General features: G+C 45.3%; 1 protein-coding gene across 1 annotated transcript in view; it reads right to left on the bottom strand.

The window, feature by feature from the left end:
* ntn2 (netrin 2) overlaps positions 1-24,634 on the bottom strand; it is a 56,736-nt gene that overhangs the window by 6,628 nt on the left and 25,474 nt on the right. The window contains exons 3-6 of the mRNA XM_066689003.1: positions 18,052-18,240; positions 9,929-10,078; positions 6,836-6,889; positions 131-205 (exon numbers count right to left, since the gene is read on the bottom strand). Coding sequence (XP_066545100.1) covers positions 131-205; positions 6,836-6,889; positions 9,929-10,078; positions 18,052-18,240 — 468 coding nt within the window. The remainder of the gene's footprint in view (positions 1-130; positions 206-6,835; positions 6,890-9,928; positions 10,079-18,051; positions 18,241-24,634) is intronic.

The raw sequence follows: 24,634 nt of genomic DNA, 5'->3' as shown, positions 1-24,634 counted from the left end.
GAGAGAGAGAGAGAGAGAGAGAGAGAGAGACAACGTGAGACTTACACCACACTTTTGATTGTCAATAACCTCAGAGACCCATCCATGTCCTGCAAACTCAACGGCAACCATTCATGACTGTAAGTCTCACCATAATCCTTCTTGCAGTACTTCTTCATGTTAATCTTCAGGTTTCCTTTCACTGGTTTGCAGTATGATTCACAATCTGTGGGAAAGAAACAACAGAGACTTTTAATATAATTCAGTCAATTCCCCTGCAATCATAGGGGGCAAGCAGCTCGCTTCATCTGTCACGAGGAAGGAAAAGTGCCAAATGTCACTGTGATATAACACTAGAAATGATAAGTACACATCAGAATTGTGTTTTTGTCCGCACGCAATCACACAACGCAATTGCAAACACAATCACAGCTCCCTCTTGCCAGGAACACCCATCAGCAAAACTGCCCAGCAAAGAAACTGTACCAACAGCTACTTCTGCAGAAATAGTGCTCACAATTTCTTCCAGACTAGGTTTGAAGGCAGGAAGGTACAATTTCGACAGCTTGAATAACTGCCAAGTCGGCACAGATCTTTAACTGGTGGGTAGAAGTTAAAAAGTCTATTTTCCAGGACTGTTCACTTCCTGAACTGTTTAAATCACTCAGAGGCCTTAACCTGTTCCTCTGGCACATGAGAAGCTCTCAGCACAGGACGTCCTCGTCAACTTTTGTGTCCCTTCATATTGCTCCTGCAAACCTAGCAGAATGTCATGGTCACAGACATTCTCCTCAGATTCTCTTTAGATGCTCTTCAGATTCAGGCTAAACAGCAGAACTACAGTGTGATCCTAATGATAAGCTCAAAGCAAATGAGAGCAAATAGACAAAACAAAAAAACAACAACTTAAAAGTTATTCTACCCAAACAGAAGCAGTCTTACAATGCCATTAAGGATAATTAATAACGTTACCTTTCTAAATCAGGCAGAGAAAAGAAGCAGCTAAAAAAAGCCAGAGGCCAGAGCCTTCTCAATCTGCCCAGCGCAGACAGTGTACGTGTTTGTGTTAGCCTGCCAGCACTGGTGTCTGTCCTCAGAGAGGCGAGCAGCACGTCTCCAAGCTGGCATCAGCGCGGCGATATCAAAGACACACTAGCCCTGGGCTTCTGGGTAGCTCGACACAGAAAAGCTGGACAACGGAAAATGGGTCAAGGTGACACTCGCTTCTCTCTGTGCCTGCGATCGTACTGTGTCTTTGACCTCCGCTCGGCAGTGCTGTGACAGTCAGCTCAGGGGGCTGGGAGGTGCAATAGAACAGGCAGGGTCACCCCTAGATGCTCCCAGGCTAACGTGAGGGTGTCAGGTGCGAATCTGTGAAAGCCCAGCGAGTGCAGAGCCACGGCTTTGTCCTTTCCAAGCACAAATATACACTCCTGTTCTCTGCCTTAATTGAGATTAATTTGTTTTCCTAAAATTAAACAAACAAAGACATTCATGTAACGGTCATTGTGTTCTCATTAGCACGGGGCAAAATAAATAAGTTGGTTTGGCCCACTGGAGTAAACATCACTGTGGTGAGACGCGATCGAGCGCTAAACAAAGACTGTGCATCAGTGTCATTAAACATGCATTAGCAGGATAGGTTTACATCTGTGTTTCCCCTAATAAGGGAACAGCACAATGAAGCTCTATGGTTTGAAAAGGATACCTGTAGGCTACGGAAACGTTGCTTTGGTTTTGTAAGTGGGGGTTTACTTTTCCTTTCTCAAAACAGAACAACAAAATAAACAAGATGGGAAGGAAACTCTTTAAGACTATTGCTTGTAGGTTTTTGTGTCTATTTACGTCTTAGTCTTAAGTGGCAATATCTTGTACTAAGACATGTCTCTCTATTACAGTGGAGTGTGGTATCCTGGGTTGAGGACACACAGCTTGTCTGGGGGAGCAGGGGTGTGGGGGGCCTCAGCCCGTTCCCCTGCCTGCCCCCTGCCCAGACCAGCACCTGCATCCCCGGCCATGTGTGTAGCGTCTGCGCTGGTGTGGAGAGAGAGAGGAAATGTTAGGTTTGGCTGTGGAGCTGGGGTGAAAAATAGCCTTCAACAAATCATATTTTAATGCCTTGCAGTACGCCGGAGGGAAAAGGGCTTATGGAATATTACACGGAAAGTGCTCTGTTTTCCTTTCTTGAACAAGTCTCGAATGTACAGCTGCGCTCCGCTACGGTACGCGCCGTGACGGGTCTGCAGCACAGTGCCGGGGGCCAGGGGCTCGTTCGTGTCTCGGGGGGTCGGAGCTGCAGGCAGCACAAGCCGGCTCCTCACCAGTGAAGGAGGATTGGGAGCAGCTGACACTACATGCTATGTCCTGGGACACTTCCGGGACAGCCAGTGTTTCAATCCAAAAAATTTAAAGCACAGATAGCACTGCCTTTGCATGCGACACTTATAGAGAAGGCAAGTAGACCAGTCGAATGGTCTTCAAATCACTTTCAGTTTGCCTGTTCAAGAGAGACACATTTTACACCAGCTGAGTCTTAAATTACTGCGGCATATTTGTCACTGTGACCTCGTAGACATGCATAGCGAAATCGATTCATTTGATTTTGTTGGAGATCGCAGTCTGACTGGATTAAAATCAACAGCATGTGCACACTTCGATCTCACAAAACCTGTGCCCTTTGAAGTTTCACAATTTATAGGACAGTCTGATCATGATCTGTAAAAGATTTGTTTTCATATTTGATTGGAAGTTCAGTTACACGAGCAAATTATACATTTGCAAAAAACGCAACTGTTGCAGTCCTTACTCTTCAATCCCAAAGGCGTAAGTCAAGGCGAATTCGCATATAATCGAGACCCATTGCTCAGTACCCGAGGAATGCTTGAACACACTACAGAACTCAGACCGCAAACTCAATTGAAAGCTCCTGTCGTTGCCCTGTGATGAATCTGTGCCTTATTCCTACCCGGTGCAAAATGAAAACATTCAGCGCCAGTTGGAGAGGTAGTTCCCGTTCCAAATACAACTAAATAAAACTGATGGCTAACATAGGAATATGGCCTTTCTTTATTTTCCCCCTCGTATAAAAAAATAGAATAAAAAAGAATGTTTTCTCGTCGCGTGCAGTCTTACAGTATTACTCATTTGAGCGTTGATTTCTGAAAGAGAGGGTGGAGAAAAAAAAAGAAGAAAAACTATAAAAATGTCAGGGGGACTTGGCTGGATATCAGAGGGCTGGAGTTTTATTAGCGGTAACCAGAGAGAGACTAGGCCAGCTGCCTCGCAAAGCCGCTGCGCAGTTTTCAATAAATCTGCAAGGGGGGTTTGAACACCAGTCAGCTGCCCCTCCCCGTTGGGTCCCTCTGCACAAGACCCAGAGCAACGCCATCGGGAGACTCAACACAAACAAGAGGGTGTGCGAGCGAGCGGGCTTTGATTCTCCACCAGAGAGCGAGGGAAATTCATTTACAGATCCGGGGTGGATAGGGGGGTAGGATGTCGCATTTCATTCCGCATCGTGTTCCTACATCGTCTTGCTCGGAGTTTAAACGGGCAATGTGGTCTGCCGTGTACATATGTGACACCAGGAAGATCTGCGACATAGTGGTTAGAGGGCCTGGGGAAACACGTACCTTGTCTTTATGAAACTACGCATCCGATTTTGAAAATAAATCAGAACTTATTCCATCTCTCTTCTAGACCGATATTCAGGAGAATTATGTTTGCCACGGGACTCGACAGTTTAATCAGATCGAGGACCACAGGCATGTGGGAAAGGAGAGGCAGGGCAGGCAGACTGAACCGGCAAAGATGTGGGTCTGGTAGGAAGTGTGGACACCTTGTTGTGGCTGAATGACTGGAAAAGAAAGGAAAGCGATGTGCGTCTAGGAACTGGGATGGGGTGGGTGATGTAATGCATAGAGTGGGAAGGCCTAGGCTTTGTGGTTTACCCTGAGGCATCGTGGGCATTTGAAAGTCAAGAGAGGGTGAACCTAGCACGGATCCTTTAGGAAGGGCAACGGCCTAGACTACAAGACCTGGTGGATAAGTGTTCCGTTTAAAAAAACTCCCTTTCACCGGTCCAGTCTCTGTATCCCAGGGTGCCTGGCTGGTTCGTTTGGTTGAAAGATACCAGATGGAGTAGAGGGACGAGTCCGGACAGAATTCACAGAGGGGTAAAGCTGAGATGGGGTGATGGTTTCTAGTATTTAATTCTATAACAAAACAATCAAAACCCGTCCCAGGCTACACTCATCTGTGTCCGATCCTTCTCTGAGCTGGTGGGGCATAAATGTGAGGACAGCTCTGTTGTTGGGGAGACTCAGGTGTGGTTAGAGCACCGTTAGAAGAGCTATATCCCACTTTCTCGAAGGAAAGGGAATCTCTGAGCCGAGACCCAGCTGCAGTAGTTGCCCAGTGCTGTTGGCGTCCTGCTGGCTGGAGGCCAGTGTGTATTTTCCCATGAAGAGTCACTTACCAATGGGCAATCACCTGGAAAGCCCAATGAATCAGCCATTGACCCAGAAGACTGGCTGCTGAAAACAGACACAATTGCTTCAAGATCTCTGGTTACTGATTTTTTTTTTTCATCTTAAATAATTGACTAGGACAAATTGCAACCTCCCCCTTCTTCCCCACGCCATCCTTTCCTCTGGCACTTAATTTTTTTCTTAGTTTGTTTGATGTACAGTACCTCTCTGAATTAAACCATTCCGTCAGAATTCTATTTTTAATTGTATTGACGGCTTTTCCCCCCCATATATTTCTGGTGACTTGGCCTCTCTTGAACATAAAAGAACTAAATCCGTATAAGTATAAACATTTCTAATTGGGAAACAAGATACTGGCTTTAATTAGGAGTTTTTCCAAAAGACAGCTACACTGGCATGCTGATATAATATAAAAGGCATTATTGGATTGCAAGGCTCTTTGTGTTTTTACTAACTGCAAATGATCTCACAAAACTATTTTTTAACTGTTTCACACACTCACAATTCAAAGTGTTTTTCTTTTCATGGACAATAACCTCTCTGGGCTTAGAAGTGTAGTCATTACAGTAGATATTGAAAAGGATATGTGTTTACATTATAAATCCATGCTTGTCACTTGATTACTAAAATACCAGTGTGTGACGACTGATCTCTTAACCCATATTGTACACTTCCATTGGGATGACTTCTCAAATAACAAATAAAAATACACTGATTCTAATTACATTCAGAAACCTTGAATAAAACAAATTTGGCATCTTTAATATCACTGGATATGTAATGCAGTCCAGTCCTAATCAAGCAGCCAACCACCACCATCCCATAATCAAACCTGTAAGTACATCTGTACTGTAAAGCAGCACAGAAAAATAAACGGGCCAATCAAACGGGGGCCTGAAACAGAAGCACGCGGCTAGCCACAGCGATCAATTCATTACATTGATTAGAAGTGCGAAAGCAAAGCGTTAAACCGCTCGTGTTGATTATACCAATCACTGTGGCCAAACCGCCATGCATGTAATGTAAACACGCGTGATGATCCGGCCAGCTACCACATATGGTGAGCTGATTATACGTTTGGAGCGGCCAAATTAGTTTCCAGTGCCACAGAACCCGTGGGGAGCCGGGTGGGCGCCCCGGTGCCAAGGCAGCACTCAGGTCTCAGAGCATCGAGAGACGGAGGGCACGGCGCCCCCGGAGCGTGGGATGCAGACTCCGAGGGCGGGCAAGAGCGCAGCCAGACGACTCCCGAGGAAGTCAGACGAATACAGTTCTAATTATATCCCCTGCTTAGAGACCACAGGTTTCTTGGCTGGGGTTCAAGCCGTCACAATCTACCTTCCTACCCTCGACCCCCGGTCTGCAAGCAATCAGGAGGTCTAGCTGGAACAACTTGAATGTGAACCTTGTTGTTTCTCGGCAGACATAGCTCTGGCCACACAGGCGTGACCCTCTCCTCTACTACCACCACTACTACAACTACTACAAATGATAGCAAACACACTCAAAGGACTCACTCTAATTGCTTGTACGAGAGTCGATCACTACACTGACGAACGGCCCGTCCGCACTGTGCTGTCACCTTAATGAAATGTGATACAGGTAAAGGCAGGCGAAAGCGCTTTCATCAGAACTATTAATTGTTCAATACATTATTATAGAGGGTATATAACCTATAACACCATGTGGAAACCCGATAAACTTGTCCAGCCTTGAAAATGGTGTGGACGATTTCAGTAATCACAATTGATTTTGCAGTTCAAGGGGAGCATGGCCCCTAGTTGACCTTCTCTCCTCTGTGAATAGGTCCGGCAGCAGGAGGGTTGTACCAGGCCTTTCTGAACAAACCTCGGGCGGGGAATGTGTGACAGTTTCTCATAAGAAAGATCCCCACTATTCATATAAAATGCAACATTGCGAAAGATCAAAAGTGACAGGTATGCGGTGTCAGTAGTATTGATCTTTTATACCTAATGTGGATGGGTATGTCGGAAAGGGGAAAAAATCTATAGGTTTAGTAATAGCCTTGGGCCTGCTTCATTAATAAATCAGCAGCAGATCGATGGGTCACACGGAGACTGATAGATCAGGGAGTTCAATAATATGGAGATGGAACCAGGCAATAAGGCCAAGCAACTCAGATTTGCATAAAAATCTGAACGCAGGTTTTAAACATTTTCTGCTATGATAAGTAATCAATATTGGCAGAGCACTCTGAGAGCCTTCAGTGCCAAATGCAGAACAGCCACTTTCTCTTCCTACAAGACATCCTAACCTCATAAAACGGATTGGTTTCAGTTCAGATTACTCATGAATTCCAGAAACTTTGCAAACAGGTGATAAACGAACAGGCGAGAGGCACTGACCTGCTGGCTCCTCTGTGCTGCTGATGGCGGCCGTGGGGTTCACGACGGGGATCTCTGTGGACACAAGACAGGAGAGGGTTCTCAGCATACATGGTCAAGGTCAATGTCTCAATTGATATGGAAAAAGTGGTCACATTTGGGGTGCAAACAAGGTCTCCAAGAGCAGCTCAAAAGGAAGGGCCCAATCCCACAATGCACTACTCCACACTCACTCACTCAAGTGCTCAGTTTAATATACAAGAAGGATTACATTTGGATTACTAGACAGCCTCTCCAATGCAGTTATCTTACCCATTTTATACTCAACTGCCTCCCTGGCAATGCCCCGCACTGTTCTCTGCATTAGCATGACATGCCCCCAAAGGAAGGGTTAAAATGGCCGCCTCTTCCTGTGCCCTGCCATATGGGACAGACTATTGTAGGAAAAGAAGGGGATTTCCACAAACTCCACCCACCGAATCCCACCCAACAGCACCGTGGCGCCCTCCTAACACACACACGCCTGACAGACACTAACACATCACGGGGAGACGGGGCCTAATACGCCACACATTCCTGCTATTAATTATGGGATTAAGTGTAATTTCTCTGCTAACGTGAATGGATCCTCTTTTGGCTCGGAGGGAAAATGTCAACATGCTTCAAATGTTTTGGGTGAAAACAATGTAAATATTAATGTTGGAAGGAAGAAGAAAACCCATAAGAAAGAGCTAAGCAAGGGTGGGAATTAAAAAGCAGGATTCATCCAGGAACACAGAGAAAATAAACAACACCAAACAGACCAACATATATTTAAATAGGAATGAGCAGACAATGAGAGAAACGTATGCTGATCATGAAAACACGTTGTAATCCCTGGCTGATGTTTAGCGCTAGGGGGACGTGACATGACATACAGACGTTGAAAAGGCCAGAAGCATTTCTGGTGAGAAACTTCACACCAGGGACCTCATATTTCGACAGGAGAGATCATGTACAAATAACAAGAGAAAGCATGAAGGAGGAGAAAATCGACTCCAACTGGGATTAAGAATTAACAGAAGCCACATTGTGGGATATTATACATCTGAGATTATAATACAGACAATGTGAATAACATTAACATTGCTCCTACAGTTCTGACACCGAAGCCAAATCCATTTTCTTCAGTCAGTCGAAGATTGCCAAACACTAGCGCTACTCCTTTTCTGGTTTATATATTCCGGCCCCCCTTTTCTGAGGTCTTGGTAGGCAAAGGGTGACAAAAACCTTTAAAGCAAATATCTCTTTAATTCCCCCACTAGAGTATTCACTTCTTTCATTCATGGCTCCCTGGAAAATACATGGCGCATAATCGCAAGAAGCCACACAAAAGGGCAGCCCTGGCTTTTCCCCCTGTCACTCCTGTTCGCAATCCGCTGCCGCTGCTGGAATTTGTCTTGTTTGTCGTTATGCGGCCGCAGTGTTTTCCCTCTGCCCTGCGCCATCTGCTCCGAGTGAATCAGAGCGAGGCTACGCGGCACCCACAGCACGGCATCCGTGTGTCCGCAAGCTGTTTTTAATTCCTCTGCAGGGGTTAGACACAGCTCTCGACAGGCCCCGGTGCCGGCACTCGGCTGTCTGACAAATCAACACCAGCGCCGCACGGAGGCCTTCCTCTCTGGGCTGCGGGGGAGACACTCACCGGCAAACGGCGGCAGTGGCGTGCGGCATGTTCCAGTGGTGAACGAGAACGCAACCCTCCCCTCTTTTGACTTTGGAGCTCCGAGTTCTCCCGGGGAACTGCGAAGGTGTCGGTACTTCCCGTGGTGAAGGACGGGAAGCACCCGGAGGGGAGAAAGTTCCAGAGTGGAAACCGAAGCACGTTCTTTATTCCCAGATACCCAGAGCAGCCATTTACGGCAGTCTAGCTATCTCAAGAACAGGACCAGACTAAGGCTACATTGCTTCCCCTTACTGTGTAGCTAGCTAGCATGAGAACTCATTTAAACCGCAAGGCATGGCGCAGAAAGATGACATAAGAGTGATTTTCCGCTTTTGATGTAACCACAATAAAATATATGGACACAAGTTGCAACTGGCACGGGTCATTCCCACATGGCCTTGAGGATGTCTGCCAAATATAAGGGTCTATATCTCCCTCACACACTATATCTCTCTTCCTGATCGGCAGGTGTTTTACAGCGCCGTGTGTGAGAGTTTGTGTGTGTTTTAGCCTTTGTAGGCTCTGATGTGAGATCAGATAACTGGTCTCTACCTAGGCTTCACCTCCAGCTCCACTCAGCAGTCGGCTCACGCACGGCAGGGTAATCCCTATTCCCCTCACAGCGCGCAGCGTCGCTCCACTCCGCCTGATTACATGTAAATATGTTTACGCAAAACAAGCTCCTCAGACGGCGGAGGGAGCGCTGCAGCGCCGGCATAAATCACATCTGAGAGCAGAGGAAATAGGGTAATTATTACAGCTGTCACTTCTGGCGTTCGTTCTGGATCAGTGGCGGCATTTAATGCAAATCAAACAATCCCCCTAATTTTTTAAAAGCACACACACACACACTCAAAGGGTGGCCCATATTCAAAGAACACTTCTGGCAATTCCTAAATACCCAATCTAGACTAACCGGAAGGGGCGTGAGGAATCAAGAGATGTTTTTTCCCCCTTAAATCACCAAAATGACAACACTTTCTATTTGTCCACCCGATAAACAGACGAGCCCGACCTCCCTGTGTTGATCAGTAGCTTACTGAGGCAAAAATGTGAACTGACCATGCCTTGACAATCCCCACAGGATCAGCTGCACTCTCATGGCCTGGCTGTTTCTCCAACACACTTGTGAGACTCTGTGTTGAGATGCACCGTCTGTTTCCAGTCATCGGCACACCTGCACCTACTTCCCACCTTCTTCAGCAGCTCGTTCCTCTGTCGAGCTTGAAGCAGTCCTTTGGGCCAGCTCGTTACCTCTGTGGATTCTGAACACTTGCACTCAATCCCTACAACTCTACTCAAAACTCGAGAGCTATACAGTCGCATTAAACTGACGGAGTCTTTATTCAAGATGATAGACAGGAGAGGCGGAGGAGAACAGGAACTCTGCTGAGCGATCTGAGACTTACTGATGCAGGGGGCCACGGGGGAGCGGCTCTGCTGGTAGCCCTTGGCACAGCGGTTGCAGGTGATGCCCGTCACGCCGTCCTTGCACGGGCACTGACCCGTTGTCTGGTTGCAGGTCTTGCCAGCGGCTCCCACTGGGTGGCAGTCACAGGCTTCAGGAGCAGAGAGAGAGAGAGAGAGAGAGAGAGAGAGAGAGAGAGAGAGAACACATTAAACCTGATAAGATACACACTTTTGAAAGGCACCGCAATATCATCGTATGGAAAAAATGTTTCTCTAACTGATCCACATTGTTTCCTTTGGGGGACTTTGGAGCATATATACTCAACAATGCACATTATAGTTCATACATGTCACCAGACATCCAGAATGCAAAGGAAGACGACCTTGACCGTGCTTCCACTAAAACACGACCTTTTAAATTTAAATTGAAAGCAATGTGACTGTGAAATGATTCAGATGTGGAGTCATTCTGTCATGTGATTTATGTCTCTTTCTGTTGTTTTCTTTCCTCTGCGATCCTGACTGAATAAGTCATGGCCTCTGGGCCCGGCCGGTGCCAGCATAGGCCCAGAACAACACTTGGGGTGCTCCAAAAGCCGTGATTGGACCTGGCACTGCCCGTCGTGGTGGACTGGGAAGAAAGCAAGGTACTGTGCTTGTCCGGTTTCATAAGCGCTGCCTGTGACACATGCACATTTTAATTTCTTCCAATAAATCTAATAGCCTACCTTTCGCCAATACCAACATACCCCATCTCTCGCTGTGCACTCAGGCCAGTAACCGTGAGTCAACGCAGTTTCAAGAGCAGCGACTGCCTTATATCCAAACACTGACACCGCCCGCTATCAGTTCAATATCCTTCTCGTTCGCCTCAGAAAGAGAACAACATGCGCTCCCTGCAAACTAGCACCGTCAGCAACATAATGGGCACTGAAACACTTCATTCGCCACTTCCTGGTACTGTCACCTTCGCACAGCGCACTCAACCAGGCTGTGGTTCTCGCGCTCTGTTACAGCCAGCTGCACAACGCACCAGTGGGTCTGCGCACTTTCACAAGTTCCTGTGAGCGGGGAATAAGGCCTCGCACGTCATCTCTTTAAAGGAGGATTAAAACAGCGCTACAGCTGGATGTACCTTCGATACCCAGGCCTAACTTCAACTCCTTAACTGGGGATGGTCTGCCCATGCTGGGACACATTTGTTTCAGTCAATAAAAGGCGTCTGTGAAAATAAAACGACTATAGGCAGAGGATTATGCACGGAGATAATCCTGTAAGGGTCCTTTTTCACTGTGTTTGTTTTACTTGTTACATAAACAAACACACCAGTAACATATTTAAAGGCTCTGCAATATAACCACAAATAACATGAATGATTGGTTAATTGATTGATTGATGAAAGGGATCTGGTGCGTGACCGCAGAGTTGCAAAGATAAGATGAAACAGGCCAAAGCTGTCCTATTTATCAATGTGAGAGAGTCACCCGTCCGTTGGTTAGATCAGTGGACAGGAGCAATTTCAAAAATACTCGAAATTACATCGGCGAAGTGATTCGGTCCAGATCAATTGAACGAAAATACAAATTAAATCATAAATAGCCCGTGGCAGTGATGGCGCTGTTAAGAGATAGCATCAGGTAAAAGCTGAAAATGGTTCTCCATTACTGACTCTATCAGATCTGGCAGTAGGAGGTTTCAGTAATTCACAACAACTGGCAAGGCATGGCAAGGCCTTTGAATTTAATTTGGCAAAACACAATTCTGTTTAATTCAGGAATCACATGAGCAAACAAAGTTAATAGATTGTAACGCTACAGGATAATTATTACACGAAAAAAGGCAAACATTGCACTGTGGGGAAAACCCTGTAAGTTAGCAGTGCTGAAAAACACATGTGGTCAAAGAGGTGTCTTCTAGAATAACTTTCAGACGTTTTTTATTGTATTTTTGTGCTTTATATCCGATGGACTTAAACACCTGTCTGGAGCAGAGCTGTGAAATGGAGCGGAAGTCTTGTGAACTTGCACCTGCGTTCTTTCAAACTCATAACCTCTGCCGTCTCGGTAAATCCCCAAAGAATCCTCGGGACCCAGGGAAATGCTTTGAAAGTGGGCCTTTGAGGTTGTTGTTTTCTTTTCGGTGTCCTCAGGGGAGGGGGGCGGGGCGGGTCGAGGGTCCCTCACGCTCCTATAATTGGGCACACCGGGGGGGCGCAGGTCAAATGTCACCCCACCAGGACGGCCCTGGCTGCTCGCTCTTGTGGGTTTGCCGACGTGCGACTCATGTGGCTTTGCCTGTTGTTGCCGGCTAATTCTCGTGCCCAGGTGCCGAGGGGAGCCCATTTGGGAATGCCCGACATTCCTCTTCCCCTTCACGCTCGCCGATGTGCTAACGAACTGCAGCTGATTCGGCCCCTGAACGGCGTTTGAAGTGGCCGCGTCATTGTGCAACAACAGGCCTTCAAAACAGGCAGCCCCTCTGAAGTCCTAACAGCGCTGACCGAACCCAGAGGAAACAGAAGTGTGTGCCGAGTACCTGACACATTTATTTATTGATTTATTTACTTAGTTAGATAGATAGTTAGTTAAATTAGACCAGATTAACACCAAGCTTCTCAAACCCTTCCAATGAATTACATGATCCACTTATTTGTTTATTGTGTAGCTTCACCTTGGTCAATTACTGAAAATGTGAGGAAGATTATTGATAACATTAAGTCCCTTAAAACACTGTTAGCATCAATGACATTGTAATGTTAGCTAATGTGTAGACCAGATAACGATCTACTCTATCAACTTTTGTTCATTTAAAAAGTGTACTATATAATTCTGTTCTTCTTCTTCTTATTATTATTATTATTGATTGCTGTGGGAACTTGTTCTTAAAATACATAAAAAATACATACAAAACTGGCCGAGTTTAAGTGAATTTCCCGGAACAGTTGGGAATCATTTGGCAGGCAGTGTAATATAATATTGTCATTTCACCGAGAGGATCTGACACAGACATAAACACACAGCCGACTATTTCATGTGCTGCCATCAGATCCTAAGATGGAATTACAGCATTAAAAAACTTCCTGTCATTGGATATTCATCATAAAACCGGCTTCCTTACCTCCAGAACCTGCCTGGGCTCGTGTGTTATAGAGAGAGGGGTCCTGGGCTATTGTTCTGGAGGAAATATTGGGCATCACGAAAAAAAGTTGTACAATGGATATACCAATTAAAATAATGCATCGGTTGTCCATAAATACACAAGCCTCACTGTGTGTGCCCGTAAAAGGGCATCTGTGTGAGTTAATAAAGGATTCCCCATATTCCACCAAGAAATACTAATTTCATGTTATTATTATTAGGTGCATTACTGTTGATCTTCTATTATTTGCTTAACTTTGGTGAAGCCGTTAAAAGTGCTGTGTAATCATTCGGCCAGCAGTGCCAGCGGACTTTCACAAATAAAGATTCTCTCGGCATGAAAGGAGCTGCCAGTGATCAAAGGCATTAACCAGCACTTAGGAATAAGACGGTGGAATGTAATTCACTGCGTTTGATGTTACGTTTTACTTCCACCACAGCACATCCTAAAGCCGCTCGGACTCAGAGAGTGGCACCACCATCTTCGCTGCGCCAATACTTTGCCCACTTTTTCTAGTCTTGAAACTATTTAGATACTAAAATTGGTCATATTGTGCTGGGTAGTGTATTTGGGATCATTACCTTCTCAGATAGCATGCAGTTTCTCGTATGATTTCCCATCGCGATCCTAAAACAGCATATATTATTTTGTTTCACGCAATAATAATAATAATAATAATAATAATAATAATAATAATAATAATAATAATAATATGAAATTAAAATAGTGTATACTGGGCGCTGTTCTTGCCACTCTCGCTCTGTATTCTGGCAAGATGGAGGACTAATACAGGTCTAGCACACACAGACACTGCCTGACAAACACACAGAGCAGTGGTGTAGTGGTAACATCATATTAAAGCAGATTTACTATTTGAGCCAAAGGTACGGCTGCTCCTACAACACGCCTCTACCCCTTAGGATACTTCAATGACTGAGTGACAGATTGTAACCTACATACACTGCTATTACTAAACTATACTGTAATTTCACCGCTGCTGAGCATTTTTTGCTACCGTAAGACATATTTTGGTCCCAAGTGACATTTGTTGGTAGTGTCACAAGAAAATAGTTTCTTTATTGGGCTCGTATTTGCATTTTATCGAGGGGTTATGATGTAAAAACAGCATAATACACTTGGGGGATATTTCCACAGTGTGATCAGTTATTAAGAACAGTTAAAACAATAACAAATAACTGATAATAAGAGTTAAAGCCTTGTGTTGTAAATGTAGTGGAGCTGGATAAAGAGGCAGAGAGAAACAACGTTTATGGGCACCTTCTCTTCAAAATCTGTAAGTGTGCCGCAACAGAGCCGTCGACATGACTCGATTAACCGATACACCGAAATATATACAGTCAACCATAATTCATTCGTGCTTTTTTAAAACATTGGAAAGGTGTTTGTTTAAAGTGGTCAGACCCCAAAACCACAGAAGCAACGGGGCGTTGAGAAACATTTTCACGCGACTGTGAGCGAGGAAGCGCCCGGGCCTGGACCTCACAGACGACGTTCGCAGCCTGCCAGCAACATTGTTCACATTTTCCTCAATATATTCCTCGGATATAATAAAGCACAGTCCTCTAATTCGGGGATTTGCTGGCATGGGCCTTTCTTTCCTCATTTAATAATAATAAAAAAAGGTCCCTGTGACCTCTGGGAGACCTGAGAATAGGAAAGTTGAAACAGTATTGGGAATGTCACAGCGCGCTCGAGCCAAATAATAATCGGCCAGGGGGAGACGGTCACCGCCTAGTGTACGGGATGTTAGTAGGAATAAAGCAAACCTCTTTATAGAGCTCAGTGGCATATTTAAAGAGCCATGTCAACGGTGTGAATCCAAATAATGGTTCGGCCACAATCCGTACAGACAAGATATCATCTCCACCGACTCGACCTTGGACTCTAGAGCTGTAAATCTGTCTGGGTTTGAACGGAAAGGGTCTCAGAGCTGCCGACAGATGAAAACAAATGCTGTTGGGGGAACTTGAAACTGGGAGTGAATTCCCCATTTCTGAAGCGAAAAAGGAGAAATATGGCACCGATTTAGCAAATGAAGATTAATATTCACTAACCTTGGCAGAGAAGGTGTAGGGAGAGGTGCAGAACTTGGTAATTCTATTTATTTAACATATTTTTTATATTTGTATTTCTGAATTCTGCTCTATTGTGTATAAAAAAAGATGAAGCACGTTGCATATTCTGTTCCCTCCTGCTTTACTAGTAAGAAATAAATGCAACGTCTTTAGTTTTTTGTTAAAAGCTGGCAGACATAGATGTATGTATGTGTTTATTTATTTATTAGGCTATCCATTCAACTCTGTTAAAGACTCTGATGTAAAGACTTGCTTTCTCTCAGATTTGTATTTAATAAAACATTGAGCCGTACCTTGGAATTGGCCTGTCTTCCCAACATGCGTTTTTAATTTTTTTATATAGTTTTATATAGACCTTGAGGTAAGCATAATTTATAGCTTACACCTACCCCCCAACAGAAGAACTTCTGATACATGTATATCATATATGTACTCATATGTAAAGGGTGTCTTTTCTCTCATTTATACTATTTGCTACCCTCTCCTTCCCGGGTATTGTACGGCTAAGATAGCTTCTCACTTCCTCCACTCCTTCATTCGCTCTCTCCCCCGTCACCTACTCATTCTTCCCATCATTCTCTCACTCTCCCTTTCTCCCTCCCTCCCTCGCTCTGTTGGCAGGGGGTGTCCCGGTCCCTTCACAGAAAGCGCCGGATACAACCGGAGCTGCGCTGGACGGGGTGTGGGGTGTCACGCCGCCCCTTAACCCGACAGGAAACGCACTGTGGCGGTTTAAAAGCCCCCAGTGAGCCGGCCTCACGAGCTTTTATTGCCCCCTCTCATTGAATTGCAGGAGAGCAAGCCTATCATGTTTTACACCACCTCCCTGACACCGTGACTTCTTGAAGTTTTATGAGGGGGGAGGCTCAGCTCAGTTAAAAAGCTGTTAAGAATGGCTTATGATGTTAATAGCTTTTCAATCCCACTTCACCTGGGCTGTGTCGGGCAACACCCCGCATCACTGTGGCTTCAGGTCCAATCATTGCTATTGCTGGGTGGGTATGAGTTATATGGACATCGCTGGCACTGTTCTTAGAAGCACATATTACAGAAGCACAGGAGAAAGATTAGGGTTTGCCTTTCTACCGAGTTAACTCAATTGCATGTAGATTTGTACGGGCTTAGCTTAAAATATTTGGTGTCAGCATAGGTATTACATGGATGGGTTTATGTTAACCTTTTACCGTTTCCTGTGGAACCGAAACAATGACAGCATTGAGCTGGAGGGGGAGGGTGGGGGGATTATATCAAGAAAACTAAAAACATAAATATATCCTCTCACAACATCATGCTTTCATTTCTGGTTTTCATAACAGACGCTCGGCTTGGACTGTCTCTCTCTGGCTGCAACCTCTTCCGACTGGATACTTCATCCCTCTGTTTAAACCATCAAACTGCATCCGTGTTTGAAAACAGTTTACATGTGTTTTTGCTCTGAAAGAAGTCCCAGGTCTGAGTTAATTTCCGACACAGGAGTGTCTGAGTTACGTCAGGCAATAAAGTCCACCAGGCAGGCCTCCTGAGATCTTTATCTGCAGATGTGTTGTCACGCGCAGAACGCTATCTGCGGTGGTGCAATTAACACTACTTCTTCCAATGCCTCTCTTGTGATTACTACCGTTGATAACACAAGAATACACTCGACCCATTAGCGGTGTTGTTTTGTCTGAAACATGTTCACTTCCTTTGCGTTCGGGCCTACTCTTCACCTGGCGGACCATGTTTTAATCATGTTCACGTGTGATATTTTGGTTCAGCTGCTATGACACACTCAAGTACTCTAGCATTGGGCCGCGTCAACAACAGGGTATTATATCCGCTATCCAGCCCCTTGGCTACACATCCTGAGAGAGCTTCAATAGCTGGGTGTTGTCGCAGCTTTGAAGTACCTGCAGCAGATACAAACACCTAATTGAAACCAGATGGGGGCCGACCACTTAGCCCATCTGTCACTCTTCCGGCTGCCCCTTAAATGCCTTCATTTGCTGTGAAAAGGCTGCCGGAGTTTAATATCATCATTCCTCCATGGAGGTCTGACTCAATCCAGGTTTCTGAGGACTGTAACGCTTACGGAAGCACCTGGATTTTATTGGCTTTACTCACCACCCCGAAAGACTACGCACGTAAGAAGCGGCCGGACTGAAGACACGGTCCCACCGGGAGGACTGACACCGCCTGCCCAGCAGAGGTCTGCTCGTGTGAAATCAAGGGCATATCTATTCCCAGGGCACTTTAATTTCCTGTGTCTGGGGCTCGTGTGCAGAGAAGGTGATAAAGTTTTATCGCTGCCAGGGTAATGCAGGCCTGTCATTTCAGCGTGACAAGGCGACTGAAGGCAGGTCACGAAGATAAATGGAGAAAGGCAGCACCTGCACTGGTACCCTGTGTCGTGGTTTAGTTTCCCCCGTGGTCGCGCGCCGTGGTCTGCTTGGCACTCCAGCTGCTGTTATGTTGTCCAATCGGACGCCATCTGTGTCTTGATGTTGCCGTAGTTGGCAGATATACAGTTTTGTTTGTCATTATGTAACTGTATAGCAGAAAACACTAAGATCATGAGTAATGCTTTGGCGCGGCTGTAGGGGACGATTAAAGTTGTGGCAGCTCTGGCAATTGACTTTGGGAACTGGAATAATAATAGCTATGACAACTATTGTAACGTGATATTTTTTCTTGTTGTTTGTTTGTTTGACAGACACCTTTTACTTCTCCTCGGACAAGTAAGGCAAGGAGAAATTGCATAGAAACTGCTCTCATCTCATTTGGGATTCACAAAGAAGTTCTAATTAGTGTGGATCAGCCTGCTGTGCGACGGGAGTCCTACCCATTTCCAAGAGAAGGCTCGTTGGCTGTGATAGATCTGGGGGTTGGGGGGGTGGAGCAACTCTTACCTTTGCAGGCTTTCCTGTGTGTGATGGGGCGCCCCAGGTCACGGTAGAACCCCTCCTTGCAGTAGTGGCAGTGCCGGCCGGCCGTGTTGTGCCGACAGTTCATGCACACGCCCCCGCTCTTCCTCCCGGACAGCTTGTACAACTCCATGTTGAACCGACAGCGACGGGCGTGTAGGTTACAGTTACAGGCTGGAGAGAGAGAGGGGGAGAGAGATGGAGAGATGAAACAAGGTTAGCTAGGCATATTAATGAAAAAAAACATGCATGATAACTTATAACAGGTCATCACTGCTTCCAACAAATATTGACGGGTTGACAGGTCTGAATACTTTTGCAATCAATATATTTCAATTTTGTCTCTTTAGTTTTTGCTAAAACTGTAACTTATCTAACCCTTAAACGTCTTCAATCTGAGCATTCAAGTTTTAAATAAAATATGAAGTTAAAAAAAAAACATGCATAATTTTGTAATTTCCCAAAATGGGACACCATGGGAAGCGTCTGGATACTTTTGCAAAGGCACTGCACATCTGAGCACTGAGGACTGGGGATCTGGGAGCCCGATCCCTTCAATGCTCCAGCTGGGGAGCGAGTCGGACGCAAAGGAAACCCAAGCTAACAGATGTCAAGCCTTTAAAGGCACCCAAACTCTAGAAAACACAAACAATCCACATTCGGCCCCAATTTCTCCAAACCACAGGATTGCAGTCACTTAGCAGGGCCCTTCTCCTTCAAAAGAGAGAGAGAGAAACAGAGAGGTGTCTACCGGGGGCTGTGCTAGGATTCTGGCGGGTGGCACAGTCAGTTTGTCATCTGTCTCACAGATGTTGCCACTTCAATGGTTACTAACAACAGTGTAGTGTAGAAAGTGGGGTCCTCGTCTCTGGGCACACAAAACCATCCCCGTTACTCCCCGTGCCACTTCTAGACGCAATGTGGTTTCTTGGCTTGAGTCTATGGTTTGCCTGTGCAGTGAACGGAAACCCTATTTATAACAGTACATCATCCATGCAGTGCTGTGAGAACATGTGGATCCTTAACAGGAAGAATATTATCAAGTCCTATGACAAAATGAGGAGAACTCCTTTTCTGTTCTTTAGGCCAAACAAATGTGGCCTTCACGTGAACGAAAGATTGACGCTTCCATGGGCGATGATACTAGAAAGGGTGGAAACACGCGCGTTCGCCCTGACAGAGCAGCTTTTAGCGAACAGCGAGGCACTTGAAAGCAGGCGCTATCTTCCCTCGCTGTGAGAGAAAGTGTGGTTGGGCTGCAGTTGGGTCTCTTTTGACAGAAGCAGCGGGGCTTCGTGATTTGCAGGTATTGTTTGGAGCATGAATGCGACATGCCCATTCATTCTGGGAGCATGGTTCGGCGCGTCTATGCTTCAGGATAGTGTATCGCCAGAGAACACGGATATAACACGCCACAGGCACGGTTCTGTATAACCGCAGAGACGGGTGTTGTAGACACAAGCCTGAAAAGACCTGGAGGAACCCAGAGAGAAAGACCAAGAGCAGACAAGGGATTCTTCCAGTCACACAGAAAAGGACACCATTATGATCCCAGCGTTCTGACTCCAGGTCAGCTGACTGCGAATTCCCCACCTTTACGTCCCCGGGTCGTCTTATGGTTTTTCACTTCTGGTGCGCCTTTCTCCCGGATAGCAGGAAATGTGCAATTGGCTGTCTAATTTCCAGCATGCCCAGGGGGGATTTAAGCAGAGAAACCCCACAGAGATCACCGGCGAAAAATTCCTGGACTGTCATTTCAAATGTAAACATAATTTACGTATTTCTTTCCAAATAGACACTGCTTCTTTTGTGGGTTTTGTTTTGTTTTGAGGTCCGCCCACCCCCCCTCTGTAGCAAAGTGAAAACTTGGCGGGCGTAAATCAGTCAGGGTCGGCGGTAGGGCTGGGGTCTGGGGAAATGGCTACATGCACTCTCTCAGGCATGGTTGTGGAATTCAGTGCAGATGTCACCCACGTTTAACCACGTGTAGCTGAGGTACTGTACGGAGAGCAGAGCGATCAGGAGGTCAGATCCTAAGAAGCACATTCCCAGACTCTTTCCAAATTCCATCTGATTGTTATTACGAAGCCAATTTGTACGGAATTCTCGGCTTAATGAAAACTGTTTATTTCAGTCCCTTTAGAGGTCATTTATTTTGAATTACAGAATGCTGGCTGCAAGTTGTGATGTTTAGATTGCCATGAAAATCCACGGTAAAGTGTTACGTTAAGCCCAGTGACAGCTGTGCCTGATGTGTTGTATAGGCAGTTACAAATTAAGTCTTGAACTTGAATCTAAATGTTTCTTTGATTTAATTCCGCCATGTTTTGACATTGTATTATAAAGCCTTAGACAGAAATTGTAGGTGTGCTTTAATGGCTCTACAGGATAAGAAAAACAATAAACATGATGTAATTGTGCCCATTGGTTGTAATACCATGACATTTCTGTATAATCCTTTAATGCAACGCATAAGAAAGATCGCTAGAAAACTACAAAGTTTCAGACAACATCCCGGCCACTAGGTCAGCTCACCTCCATCCCGACCTCCACTAGAACTATGTCCAAAAAAATGAACCGATGAACGCCTGAGAAGGCTGTTAAAATCACCTCCGTAGCGTTGATCGTTTTCCACAGCACATGCAATGTTTACGAGACTGTTTTGAAGCCCTGCGCGGTCAAGACAATTCTCTCTAATTAGGCTCAGCAGGGATAACTGGGCCCCAGCAAGCTGATTTTTAAATTCATTAACACATCAAAGTGGAATCTGGGTTTTTAAAAATATTCCGTAATTGTTATCTGTTCAAGAAAGCTGGGGGTTCAAAGACAGAGCACTGGGAGCAGAAGAGACTGATTAAAGTTACCAGTACGATGTATTTTTATAGGTCAGTCCGGTACAGAGAGAATCTGAACAGAAACTGCCACATAAGCAGAACGACTCCACTAAACCTTCGCTGGAATAATGAAGGAAAGGCAAAAAAACTAAGACATCGCCCCCAAATCCAGAGGCAAGATTAGACTTAACTCGTTTTTGTTGCTTTCCGCAAGAGTGCGGATGATTTGAAGATGAAAGATGGAAGATTGGTGTCATTTTATTATAGTACTAAATCTACAGACTGTGTCAGTTACACTGGAGAATGATCGGAGATTATGCATTTGTCCAAATATTTGTAAAGGAATTAAGCTCATTATATTGTATTGATTTTATTTATTTATTTCGGTCTCATCTCTCTCTGTACAAACTTAAGAAAAAAAAATAGATATACTAATTGTGCAGGAGTAGGCTATCGAAAGTGACAACTGTTTCCTTCCTGTTGTTTTATGGGTCATGATCTGTGGTTTTACTCACAAACCCCAGCCCATCCGAGTCCTGGAGACTTTGAAGGCGTCTTCAACCAATGCCAGAATATCAAATTCAAATTGGTTAATGCAGCCAATAATTCAATTAAGTAATTCCGAAGCTAAAAATCCAAAGACCCCATAGATCTCCAGACCCAGGTTAGAGACCCCTGATGTTGTATATATGTTGCAGAATGAGCAGTCTACTAACAAAATACTGAATATTGAATCTAGCCATGTATTTTTTATGTAATTTAAGTTTCTTTAACTTCCATCTGATTAATGCTGTCGGGAGCCCAGTTTCCTAGCTCAAACAGTAGGTGCAAAGTCAATTCTAATAGTTGAAAAAGAATATAGAATCATGTCTTTTGAATGCTAAATTGTGCCTCCCGTCAAGAGACCCCCCCTCCCTCCGCTGTATTTTCACAGCAGGGCTAATTGGTCCCAGTCTAAACTTTTTAAGGTCCTGCTGGTACAGTCATTACCATATCAAACCAGAATTAAAATATTTGTTTTATTTAAATCCCTCCTGTTATTATTATTATTATTATTATTTTGTTAGTTTTCATTTCTTTCCCTCTTGAAAGTTTCACACTCCTTTGAACAGTGCCGAGGCAGACGGGGAACGGGGAGTTGTATTCACTTTCCTCGAGTGAAATTCCCCCTGCCCCAGCCAACACCAAGTAATGTTATGTTTGCAGTTTCAGCATAACCCTCCGAGTTCATGTGTCACTCTGTCAGGCATCAAAATGGTTTACATACATGTTAAATCTAAAAAAAAAACTACTTCAATAGTTTCATTCAAAATTATAAAACTGGTGGGGTTTTATAATGAACTGAACTGGCCAGAGTAACTGGAGAGAGCAATATTTTGCTGGCTTCAAATCAAAAAGAAATGGCTAAATCAATTAATAAAATACATCAAAAATACAATGACCAAACCTGTAAATTATGGATTTCACATATAATTCCCAAACCCTCCTTTTACAGAGTCAACTGTCCCCGAGCTGCATCAACCATTTGAAGAGGCCATTGTGATTGTAATCGACCAGTACCCTACTGAGCTGGGAGATTACCACGTCTTTCTGCGGTGTCGAGTGTCGTCGGGCTGTTCGACCAGCCACGCGCGTGCCTGATAAAAGCACACAGGGTCCTCTGCCAAAACCCAGCCACCTGCTTAGCCCCCCAAAGACCAGGCCTGTAATTGGCCGTCAATTAGAGGCGAGTGAGTGCACGCCAGTGGGGGCCAGAGGGGCCCTCCATTCAAAGCCCCGGCCTTGATTTCCCCGTGCCTCTGCCCTGCCAGGTCATCCCTGCCAGGCTGGATTCACAACAAAGCCCCCCCGAGGTGTGGCAGCCGGGTTCTCACACACGCAAGGGATTCGCACCCCTGCCACCCACTGCCCGCCTTCCCAGAGCAGCTCTCCCAATCCTATTAAACTCATCCACATTATTCCACCCCAGTCACTGCTCCCCCCTTCTCTCTCTCTCGGAAGGTGTCGACAGGAGGCTGATTTTAACAAGATTACGGCGGAGCTGGACCAGAGCTGCCTCATGTCAGTGTGAGTCCACTAAGCACTGTGTTTTCTGCCCTACTTCACTTCAACTCGACCCAAATCCCTGGTTTTTCTTTTCTTTTTTTTGCTAAGCAACTCCCACTGACGGATAGCGCATTAACCCTTTGATACGACCAGGCCAACAAATGCGACGTTAAGCTGGTGTTGGAAAAATACACGAATGCCACTGTGTCACAGTGTCACAAACGGTTGCTGAAACCGTTCTCATCCAACTGGAAAGCACTCTCTTCCTTTTTGGTGGATTCACAGGATCTAACCTCAAATCCTGTGACATGCATTTCATGGACTAGCATTCCTGCTTCGTGGGAATATACAGCAATTTAATTAGCTGGACTGTATGTTGTGGTACGGCCTGGAACAGTGGAAAGCATGGACACGGAATATGTATTACACCAAAACAATACACTCTTTGTCAGCAGCGGACAAAGGACTTTTATTGAAGTCAATTTAAATGTAGCGAAACAGTGACTTGCGAGGCAGCAGTGGGCACCGCCGACTAACGAGAAAGACAGTTGGCATGAAGCGGCGAGAGAGCAAGACCTTGCCCCTTTTGTGGGCAACCTAACCTCACTGCCCACTCGCCCCGGCCACCGGAGCACTGGGGAGGGGCGGAACAGCCTCATTCAGAGCTATAACAGAGGTACAAAGCAAAAACAGAATCAGACTAAGTAACGGTTGTCCTGAGAGGTTAGTCCTGAGAGGTGTTAATTTGTCTGAGTGTGAGACGGAAGATATTGAGATCAAGGTAAAATTAAGTTTATTTGATTTAATTCAGTTATTTTTAGTTAAAGAATGGGCTAGGATCTTACAAAACATACCTGGGAGTCTCATGATGAATTAGAAAGCCTAGGGTCTAGGGTGGGTAGCAGACGGACATGAGAAACTGAGCAAGAGAGACACTACAGGAGTCATCGGGTCTATTTTGCAGTTGCGGCCAAATTCATTTCACAGGAGGAGAACGTGTTCCAGAGATGTGTCTTATTTTATTTGGTATGCTTGCAGCACTCGTGTGTCTGTGCTAGATTGATAAGTTTAATTAAACTAAACCGTTTTGAAAAGTGAACGGCTCGAAGCACAACTCAGCTGAAATATGATCTGTCTACTGCTCTGCCCGTCTCTTTGTCTTGCACTGGCTTCCCCGTCGCCCACTCTCTCAATCTTCCTTTTCCAGTCCGATTCCTTCCCCTTCCCCACTCCGCACGCGGGCAAATTCAGTCAGCGCATTGGGCGGCTCGCAAGCCAAATCCCCTACAACTGGGACACTATACTTGCTGTCCAAGTTCAGGGGGTGCATAAGGGAGGGTTAATTATTATGCTGCATTATCTGACCTCCAGGTTAGATTCCAGGAACCTGACAGCATCTAACAGGAAGATAATAATAAATAAGAAAAGCGCAAATATTACAGTTGGACTCTCTCTCCTCACACTTACTTTAAATACTCTCTTTTCTTCTGGAACACAACATCTGGATGATGTACAAGTTAATGAACCCAGGATGACAGCAGCAGACACACCCCCTCAGTCAGACGTAAATCAATATGATGATTATTCCTAACCCTAAGGCTGTGTGCTGTTTCTCCTTGTGGATTGCGAGTGTGGGTCTCCCAACCGCATGTTTGTGAAAGCATGGTTCACCACATACCCCATCACTG

This window comes from Amia ocellicauda, chromosome 17 (assembly GCF_036373705.1).
Source record: "Amia ocellicauda isolate fAmiCal2 chromosome 17, fAmiCal2.hap1, whole genome shotgun sequence".
NCBI classification, from domain to species: domain Eukaryota; kingdom Metazoa; phylum Chordata; class Actinopteri; order Amiiformes; family Amiidae; genus Amia; species Amia ocellicauda.
The sequence above is the reverse complement of the archived record's forward strand: the minus strand, read 5'-3'. Positions and strand labels throughout refer to the sequence as shown.